Raw genomic sequence first — 10,595 nt, forward strand, 5'->3', positions numbered from 1 at the left:
TCCTAGTTAAAAATACGAGATGTTTGAAAAGCAAACACCAGAATAACCTAAGAATCTATCAGGGCCTCGATGCACGGCGGTGCCTTCCATTGCGCAAACCAGAGCTCTGGGAAGAAAACTGTCAAGTGAAGACACGTGAGTCTTCCCTCAGTTCTGGCTCCTCTTTGGGAATCAGCCCATAGGCTGCGCGGGGCCAGCCAGGAAGGAGGTGCAGCTGCCCGCTGGCTGGCACGCACCAGGCCCCTCCACGTGCCCATGTTCCCTTCCCACAGCACTGCACTAAAGGGAAAGTGAGAAAGAGCCTGGGCACAGCTCTGTCAGCTGTCCCCGCTGGGACCTCTGCCTGCACCCAGAGTATAAACCAGCTTGTGTCACTCTCAGATACACCTGCCCCCGGGCAGCTTCTCGAGATCAAAGCACCATGTTGAGGCTATTACCAGGCAGGGCTGACGGACAGCCTGTGCACAGCTGCCTTCGGGCACCACTTGTCCGAGGCTGCTCTCGCTGGGCACCCCACAGCCTAAGGTCCCATCCTACAGTCTGTGCGTGGCCCTCACCCCATCGGACCTCCCAAGGAGGCTCCCGAATACCGTGCCCCCTTGGTTCTCTTCGTCCCCATCAAGGAGTCGCCCCAGCCCAGCTTTTACACACTGACATCCCCTGCACTGCCCTTTCCTCTCTCTCACATTCTATTTTTTTTTTTTTTTTTTTTTTTTTTGAGACAGTGTCTCACTCTGTCACCCAGGCTGGAGTACAATGGCGCGATCTCGGCTCACTGCAACCTCCGCCTCCTGATTCAAGCTATTCTCCTGCCTCAGCCTCCCTAGCAGTTGGGATAACAGGCGACCATCACCACGCCCGGCTAATTTTTGTATTTTTAGTAGAGACAGGGTTTCGCCATGCTGGTCAGGCTGGTCTCAAACTCCTGACCTCAGGTGATCCACCCGCCTCAGCCACCCAAAGTGCTGGTATTACAGGCGTCAGCCACTGTGCCCAGCAGCTCTCTCTCCCATTCTGCCTGCTCTTGGCTGACTCTTAAACCTTTTAGTGTTGTCCTGGCCTTGCTCCCCAGCCCCACGTGGGCATTTTCCCCCGCAAGCCTGCCTAGATGTTACTGCACACTGGTGTGGGCCACGGCCAGCAGCATGGGCATCATCTGAGAACCTGTCAGAAATGCAGACTCCCAGGCCACACCCAGACCCACTGAGTTCAAGTCTGCATTTTAACAAAATGTCCAGGCAGTCCAGTGTGAGAAGCCCTAATGTAAACAGTGCTGGGCACGGAGAAGGAGCTCAGTAATGGGTCACACCATTATCATTACCACCACTCACCTCCCTCTGCCCTCACCAAACTGTCTCTTCGTCCTCCTCTCCTGATTGCAGTTAAATGACATCATCAACCTGAATCCCAAGCTAGAAACCTCTGACTTTCACAACTACTTCCTGGCCCTGACTCCCAGATCTCCATGAGGACCAATGAGTCTAGTTACTCTCATTTCAGAAGCATCTCGCAGGCCTGCCCTCCCTCAGCCCCACGGCACCCTATCTGTGAACTCTGTGCAGCCAGGCGTTGTTCACGTGTCTCTCTCCTTGGGAGACTGTGAGTGCTGTGAACAGGGCAGTTTTATTCATCTCTGATTCCCCGCAGCCAGCACAGAGTCTGACACAGAGGCTTCAAAATGGTCACTGTCGGTTGAACAAACGAAAGAACAAGCAGGTGCGGATGGGAGCGTGGGGTGGGCAGGATAAGCCACCTAAGGTGTGTTAGATGACGGGAACCAAAAGTGAATGCAAAAATCATGCAGTGTTTCTTCTTCACTTTATAAAGTTGTTCCAGGAATAAAATAAAGTCGGTGGGAAAATCTGACATGGCCTAGATGAAAATATGGGTTTTTTGTTTTGTTTTGTTTTTGAGACAGAGTCTTGCTCTGTCGCTCAGGTTGGAGTGCAGTGGTACAGTATCAGCTCACTGCAACCTCTGCCTCCCGGGCTCAAGCGATTCTCCTGCCTCAGTCACCCCAGTAGCTGGAATTACAGGCATGTGCCATCATATCCGGCTAATTTTTGCTTTTTTTTTTTTTTAGTAAAGATGGGGTTTTGCCATGTTGGCCAGGCTAGTCTCGAACTCCTGGCCTCAAGTGACCCACCGAAACAGCTCCCAAAGTGCTAGGATTACAGGCATGAGCCACAGCCGGGAGGAGTTTTTAATGAAAATATTTCTAGCTTTTTCTCACCAATTTATACTACACTAACTTGCTGACAGGAGCAGTAACAGGTCCAAGGCCACCTCACAGGTCAGTGACCAGGTGGGCTGGAGTTACACCCAGGTCTGTACAGGGTCTAGGTGGTTATAAGGTGGGTGGGGAAAGATAAGGTGTTTAAATATGAGCTAAGTACCTGGGAGGGAAGGAGCGTCCCAGAGGGTGGGCCACAGCTAGGAGCTGGAAGGTGGGCTAAAGGGCGGGGGCGGAGCTCTGTCCTCTTCCTTCATTACTTTGCTTCAGGGTCTGGGAGAGTGGTGAAGGCAAAACACAAACTGGGACAGGAGGAGCTGGAGGCACCTTTGTTCTGAGATTCCAAGCTGGACAAACCCATCCACAACACCCAGTACTGCAAACAGCTCGAGGCGAGGTTTAAGCGGAAGAGCCAAGGTTCAAATCACAGGGGACTCTCAGGCCTGAGGGCTTGTCTCACCAACTCTTGCTCTTACTCCTGTGGTCCTGCAGCACCTAGCATCACATCTTGCACGCAGCATGGGCTTCCACAGATATCTGGCACTAACTGCTGTGAGCCGGGAGACAGAAGCGCTGCAAGGCTGTACCCCCTGCCTTACTCCTAGGGACACTCAGCCCCCACATCTGCACCAATGCCCCTAGCCCATCTCTAAGTGTGCAGGAGCACATTCATGACTCATCTAATGAGGGAAGCTGTGTAAACCCCCAGTGGTCAAAGACCACTTATTGGTGGGGAAACTGAGGTACGTGGCGGGGAACCACGCATCACACTCAAGGCCCCAAACTCTACCTCTCAGTCCCCGACATGTCATCCCAGGTGCTCCTCCTGTCTGTCCTGTGTGGATGGAACTCTGAACCTGGTAAGTGCACGACCCCCATTTTTCTTTGCCCTCATCAGCTCCTCAGAATTCTAACACTATTAAAATGGGAAGGATCCTCTGCCAAACCAGACAGGTATTCATTCACTCATTTACTCACTCAGTGCCGTGGATGGCGGCCTTACTATGTGCCAAGAGCCTTTCTAGGGGCTAGAGATACATTGACGAGCAAAACAAAGAGAGCCGCCCTTTGAAACTTAGATGCCAGTGGAAGGAGACAGACGGTAGACAATACGGTAAATCAGCAAATTACACAGATGCTAGAGAGCGATGCGTGCTATGAGAAGAGGGGAAATCAGCACAGGGCAGGGGAGATTAGGAAGTTGGGGTGGGATGGTGGGTGCAGTTTTAAACAAGGTGGCAGGAAGGCCCCACTGAGAGGTGACCTGGGAAGACAGTGAGCCATACTGACTTCTGGGGAAGAATATTTCAGCCCAAGGAAACAACCAGGGCAAAGGCCCCAGGGTGGGAGCATCCTGGTGTAGAACAGCAAAAAGGGCCAGGCGTGGTGGCTCACACCTGTAATCCCAGCACTTTGGGAGGCCGAGGCGGGCAGATCACTTGAGGTCAGGAGTTCAAGACTAGCCTAGCTAACATGGTGAAACCCCATCTCTACTAAAAATACAAAACTCAGCCAGATGCGGTGGCACGCACCTCTAATCCCTGCTACTCGGAGGCTGAGGCACAAGAATAGCTTGAACCTGGGAGGCAGAGGTTGCAGTGAGCCGAGAGCATGCCAGAGTGAAACTCTGTCACAAAACAAAACAAAACAAAACAAAAAAAGGCCAGGCGCAGTGGCTCATGCCTGTAATCCTAACACTGTGGAAGGCTGAGGTGGGTGGATCACCTGAGGTCAGGAGTTTATGACCAGCCTGGCCAACATGGTGAAACCCCATCTCTACTAAAAATACAAAAATTAGCCAGGCGTAGTGGTGGGAGCCTGTAATCCCAGCTACTTGGGAGGCTGAGGCAGGAGAATCGGAGGAGGAGGTTGTAGTGAGCCAAGATGGTGTCACTGCACTCCAGCGTGGGCAACAAGAGCAAAACTCCGTCTTAAAAAAAAAAAGAAAGGAAAAAAGAACAGCAAAAAGGTCAGTGGGGTTTGCCAGACAGTCATCCATTGTTCATTCATTTATCCAACACTTACTAGAGACCCGTCTCTTTACCAAGCGCTGAGAAGTGAAAACACTTCAGAAGGCATGGCCTTTACCCTGGAGAGGGGAAAGAAGGAATACAGAGGCCCTAAAACAGGATTACTTGTGGGGCAGAAGGATTCTGGTAAAGCTAGGCTCAGGGCCCTCGCCCAACCTGGGGTGGAGGAGGGTCCAGGACAGACCCTCAGAGAGAGATGCTGGGCCAGACAGTCACCCCAGCTCTGACTCTGGCGCTGTTAACAATGTCAGCTGAAAGGCCAGGGGCAGTGGCTCACGCCTGTAATCCCAGCACTTTGGGAGGCTGAGGCAGGTGGATCACCTGAGGTCAGGAGTTCCAGACCAGACTGACCAACATGGAGAAACCCCATCTCCACTAAAAATATAAAATTAGCCGGGGGTGGTGGCGCATGCCTGTAATCCCGGCTACTCAGGAGGCTGAGGCAGAAGAATCGCTTGAACCCGGGAGGTGGAGGTTGCAGTGAGCCAAGATCGCGCCATTACACTCCAGCCTGGGCAACAAGAATGAAACTCCGTCTCAAAAAACAACAACAAACAAACAAATAAAACAATGCCAGCTGTTCTAACCTTGCTCACTTGTTTCTCTTAGGTTAAAAAAAAAAAAAAAAAAGCATTTCCAACACCAGACTCCTAAAGACACTCTTTTTTTTTTTTTGAGACAGTCTTGCTCTGTCGCCCAGGCTGGAAGTGCAGTGATGCAATCTGAGCTCACTGCAACCTCCGCCTCCCGGGTTCAAGCAATTCTCCTGTCTCAACCTCCTGAGTAGCTGGGACTACAGGCACGTGCCACCACGGCCGGCTAATTTTTTGTATTTTTAGTAGAGACGAGGTTTCACCATGTTAGCCAGGATGGTCTCAATCTCCTGACCTTGTGATCTGTCCACCTCGCCCTCCCAAAGTGCTGGGATTACAGGTACGAGCCACCGCGCCCTGAAGAGAAACTCTTAAATTGCAGATGGACACAAGGTGTGTGCTGTGTCCTGGGCAATCTCAGACTAAGAAGGTGGACACCAGATTGGAAGGTCTGGAAGAGGCCACACTGCAGGGAACCCAGTGAGCAAAGAGTTAAAACTGGTTTTCCAAGACCTCTGAGAATGGGGAAGTAAGCGATGGCATAAAGCCACAGGGCCTGTTCCTTTGGGGATGGGGGGTGGAGAGCGGGGACTATCACCATCTCCTGGGCAGCCTGTGTGCAGTTCCCTGGGATTACCAGCACTGCTCCAGGGCTTGGCCTCAGGCGACTGGCCTCTGTTAAAGAGAAGACTTTCCTGGAGTAAACTGAACCTGGGGACTTTGGCTCAGCGGAGCTCTACTCTGGCCTAATAGATGCTAGCTCTGTTTTCCCAACTTGATGAAAGGGCACTTGACAAGACAGAGCCCAAAGACAGCCCTCTCAAGACCCAGGAGGCTCCCACCCAAGAGAGCTCAGTCCTGCTGATCAAGACTGGGAGACTGGTCAGACCAATCCATACTGGTTGGATCCAGATTCCCAACTGAACGGAGAGAAGGTGCTATTGGGTGTGTCACAAGCCACAGTCCCAAACACCACAGAGGCAGTGAGGAGGAAGTTGCCCTGGAGGGTCCTAATCAGTCTCCCCGCCAAGCAATAAGAGAAGTCCTCAGGCCCCAAGGCTTGGGGTGGGGTGGGGCACAGATCCTCACTGCTTTCCTGTCCCAGGCTCGGGTACCTGGGAAAACCTGATTCCTGGCTCTGCACTCCCAAAGCCGCCCCCACCCCCGCCCCACCGCAGCCTCTGCCTTCACCACCAGGGGTCTGTCTCTCCAGTCTCTGCAGGGAGGCCACCTTCCCCAGGGCTCTCCCCGACTCTAGCTTACTTTACTCGAGTTGTCCTCAGCTCCGATGCTGAGATTCGGTCTGTTGAACTTCAGAGGGTACCAACCCACCACCCTGGCCCTGACCCCAGCATCTTTTCAGACCAAACCTGGCAAAGCCAGCTCCTGCCTATCCCACTCCAAAGCTGTCCTCCACTCTCTGTTACAGAAACACCTGCCAGCTCACTCCCTGCTAGGATTCCCAAGTCTCTCGGAGCCCTAGGTCAGCTGGAGTGGCCTCAGCCAGCAGGAGCTCTCCTACGAGAATGAAGGCTGGGAGGGTGTTTAGAAAGCAAAGTCTTCAAGTTTGGGATGAGCCCCTCACCCCCATTCCTTTAAAAAGAGCTTCCCTTTCTGCCTCCTCACTTCCTTCAGCCTAGGAGGGTTCCACTCCATAATTGGCTTGTTTACTGCAACTTTGAGGGTTTCTGAATGGCAGAGGTGGGAGGAAAATTTTGCTGGAAGAAAAGGAGTGTGTGCCTTGAGTTTTGAGGCTGATGAGTAAACCCTCCAAATGTCTCTCTAACTCCCTGCGAAATGGCCAAGAACCCAGGTGAGAAAAAAACACAAGGCAGTGCAAGGCAGCTGAAGATTTCCAGCAGACCACTGGAGGGAAGCTAATGTTGGCGCCAGGGAAAGGCAGGACAATTACCAAAACTTAATCTGCTTGTGTCTGCTGAATAGTCGAAAGCGCCACTTGGCATTGCTCTGAGCAGCAAGCCAATGAGAGACCTCCCAATTCTGCTTCTGTAGGTTAGCACCTCCAGTGACATCACTCCCCTGCTCAAAAACCTGTAGCTCCATGCTGGGAGCAAACTTAGCATCCACCACGAGGCCCCAGACTACTCCAGCCATTGAAAACTGAGCATCAGAGCCACTATGCCCACGAAACAGGACCACCTGCCGGGCCACAAGCACACCTTTGCTTCTCCACTCGGGTTCTCTGCTTGCAGGGTTCCCTCTGCCTCAAGCATTAAGCCTCTCCACCTTTTAAGGTTCTCCTCAAATGCTCCTTCCCCTGTCAATTCCCCAATTTCCAGCCCCTTCTCGACTCCACCCCACACTCTAAATCCCCAGCACCCTGGCCTCTTTTCAGGCATCTTACTCTGTCTTGCTTCAACAGCTCCCTGAGGCCTTGCTCCAGCCGTCCAACGGAGCGAGTGTGTCTTATTCAGCTTTGATTCATCAGGAGCACACAGCATACTACCTAGCAGACGGCAGACACTTGAGAATGGGTCTACTGCTCCAAAATCGTTCACCTCAGAGGCATAGGAAGTGATGGGCAAAGGGACAGAGTCACACAAACAGAACACTAAAGCCAGCAGACACAAAACACGCCAGGGGACAAGAGGCGTCTCGAGGAAATTGAACCAGGGGAACTACATCCGGCCTTACCCTTCTTGAACTCCTCCAGCATGGCATCCAACTTGGTGTCATGGAAGACAAAGTGTACTGGGTGGTTGTAGAAGCGAGTGATTGTCTTGAGCGGGGTGCAGTCATCGGGGTCCACAAAGGCCAAGTCTTTGACGTAGAGAATATCTACAATATTGGACTGCTCATCTTCGAACACCGGGATGCGGGTATAGCCGCTTTCCATAATCTCTGACATGGTGTTGAAGTCCAGGATAGCATCACTGCGGATCATGAAGCAGTCCTGGAGCTGGGTCATGATATCCTCTACGGTTTTGGTGCGTAGTTCCAGGGCACCCTGGATCATATTGAGCTCCTCTTTCACGAGGTCATTATACGGCTCCGTCACCTTCAACATCTCCATCAGCTTCTCCCGGTTGTAAACAGTGCGAATCTCCTGGCCCAGAAAAAAGTCCAGGAGCTTGCTGATGGGAAAACTGAGGGGGAAGGTGAGCAGCATAAAGAATTTGGTGAGAATGATGGTGTTGGCACCCACAGCCAGCCCGTGTCGGGAGCACAGGGCCTGAGGTAGGATCTCCCCAAAGATGACAATGCCAATGGTGGAGGAGGCCACCGCCATGAGGCCGGACCCGATGAGGTTGTCTAGAAGGATGGTGAGGGAGGTGTTGACCAGCACATTCCCCAGGAGCAACGAACAGAGAAGGTAGTTGCCCTTGCGCCGGATGGGCTCAATCTTGCGGGCATAGCGCCTCTCCTTCTCGGTGCCACAGTTCTGCACGATGCGCAACTCCATAGGGTCCAGGGCCATAAGCCCGAGGTTGAGGCCAGAAAATATGCCCGACAGCACCAGCAGCACTGTAATGAGGAGGATGTGCAGCCAGAGAGGCAGGAACCTCCCAGGCTCCTCCACCATGAAGAGCAGTGAGTCCTTGTCGGTCCACTTCAGCCAGGGCCCGTCGGGCTGGGCCCGGGTGCACAGTGCATACAGCTTCATGTTCTCGCTCCTCCGGAGGAACTTGGTGAGCACCACCAGCACGCCGGACGTGTTCCCGCGGCTCACGTTCACCAGCTGCTGGACAACCAGGTCCTTGGTGAGCTCGAGACAGCTGGTGGACGTGTGGAGGGTCTCGGCATCGTCCACCTCGGTGAAGGAGATCAGGTTCCCGGAGATGTTGCCCAGGCTGTAGCCGTACAGCCTCAGGTTCACGGTGCTGCCCTCGGACACGAAGATGATGCCATCCGGGTTCGTCCCACACGACTTGTTGCAGCTCGCCAGCCTCATGCCCACGATCGCTCCCTGTTGGGGGCTGCCCTGGCCCCGGGCCCCCCGCGCCCACAGCAGCACCAGCAGCACCGGCGCCGCCAGGAGGAGGCGCCCGCGGGCCGGCCCTACGCCCGGGCGCCCGCCCCCGCCCACCGGCGCCATGTTGCTCTGGCTCTGCCGCCGCCGCTCCCAGCGCCGCGCCGCGCCACGCCGCGCAGCCCCGCTCTGCACCACCGCTCCGGCCGCTCCGCTGCCGCCGAGCCAACTGCCCGGGCCGCGAGCCTGACGTCAGGTCAGCGCCCCGCCCGCCACGCCCCGCCGGCCCACGCCCCTCATTTGCATTGGAGGCCCCGCCCCCGGGGCGCGCTGCTCCAGCCCCTGCCCTTAAGGGGGTACGGACGCTTAAGGTGGAGCAGCGCCGGAGCGCGAGAGCCGCCGGCGGGGACAGGCCCAGTGCTCCGCCTCCGCGCCCTTGCCCGCCTTTCTCTGCCCGTGGGGCCAGCTCTCCTTCTCCGGGACGTGGTCTCCTGGCCACGGCGTTCCTGTTCCTCGGCCTTGCCCGGCCGCACGTGCGAGACTCCTTTCCCGTCCTGGCAGCCTGCAGCTGGGGGTGGCCCGCTCTGCAGGCAGAGCGAGAAAAGTGCTTTTCCTGATGTAGAAAAAGAAAAAGGGAACCTGAGGGCTTAGGCTGGCATTGCAGCCTGCCCCTTGGGGACTTTTCTGGCCTCCTCACTGCTGAGATTTTTGCTGACCTTGTCCCAAGGCCAGAAGTAGTTTCCCCCAGCCCCAGCCGTAGCCCCAGCCCCACGATGCTTCCATCAACCAGTGGCTGCCAGATGTGGAAGGCAAATCTGGGGAACTAAGGTTATAGAAGGGCCAGGCTCTGGCCTAGACTTGTCTCCTGTCGCTTCCATTTAGGTTTGGATATTTATTGAACATCTACTTTGTACCGGCACTTGTTCTAGGCTCTGATAATAGAGCAATAAACAAACCAAAGTAGCTGCCCATTGGGTTTACAGTCTAGAACAGAAAACAGGAGATAAACAAGTAAACACGTATATTCATTAAATTCCCCCAGCAACCTTCAGAGTTAGTAGAATTATTTCCATTTAGAGATGCAAAAATTGAGCCGAGACACAAATCCTGGTCCCTCCAGATTGTCATCTCCCAGCCCATTTCTCCATCTGTAAATGGGGTTAAGAATGATAGAGCATTACTTCGCTAAGCTTGCGTGAACCGTGGACCTAGACATTGAACACGACAGGACAGCTCTTTAGAATATTCTTTGGCTAGGTAGTAGTTGTGGCTACCTGCCTTCCAGGACCAAACTCCTAACCCCAAACTGTGGTGATTGATCAGCTGGGCAGCTGCTTGTGGACATGAGCAGGCAGGCGCGGCAGTGGGCGTATCCCTGAAATGACCACTTCCTGAATGGCGCTACCCCTGTGTCAGTAGGGTGTGTGAGGAAGACCGCAGCTGCCCGCCCTGTGAGGGGGAAGGAGACAGACAGATGAACATCCTTAATAATTGCAGAGGTGCACAGAGAAGATCAGGTACTGGGTTGACCACCAGGTCTCAGAGCAAATCTTTTCCCAGTACTGAAGACACAGAACCCACTCTACTCTCTTCCCACACCGACACTTGTGTTTATTTTCATTTTGGTATAATGTTTGCTAATAAAAGCAACAATCACTACTAAACGGAAGGAGCCTAAACAAAAAGGAACAATCATGCAATGTTTTGGGAGGAGGTGTGGTAGCAGAGTGGCCCGGACTCCAGAAAGCCATGTTAGCAGGGGGTAGAGGATTCTGTAACTAGGCCCGCCTGTCGAAGTCTGTTGCAAG

General features: G+C 53.9%; 1 protein-coding gene across 4 annotated transcripts in view; it reads right to left on the reverse strand.

The window, feature by feature from the left end:
* CNNM4 (cyclin and CBS domain divalent metal cation transport mediator 4) overlaps nucleotides 1-9,012 on the reverse strand; it is a 47,707-nt gene extending 38,695 nt beyond the window's left edge. For all 4 annotated transcript variants that reach the window (XM_010362099.2, XM_010362098.2, XM_030921601.1 and 1 more), the window contains exon 1: nucleotides 7,512-9,012. In XM_010362099.2, coding sequence (XP_010360401.2) covers nucleotides 7,512-8,913 — 1,402 coding nt within the window. In that variant the 5' untranslated portion in view covers nucleotides 8,914-9,012. The remainder of the gene's footprint in view (nucleotides 1-7,511) is intronic.
* Between the last annotated feature and the right edge of the window lie 1,583 nt (nucleotides 9,013-10,595).

The sequence above is a fragment of the Rhinopithecus roxellana genome, chromosome 17 (assembly GCF_007565055.1).
Source record: "Rhinopithecus roxellana isolate Shanxi Qingling chromosome 17, ASM756505v1, whole genome shotgun sequence".
NCBI lineage: Eukaryota > Metazoa > Chordata > Mammalia > Primates > Cercopithecidae > Rhinopithecus > Rhinopithecus roxellana.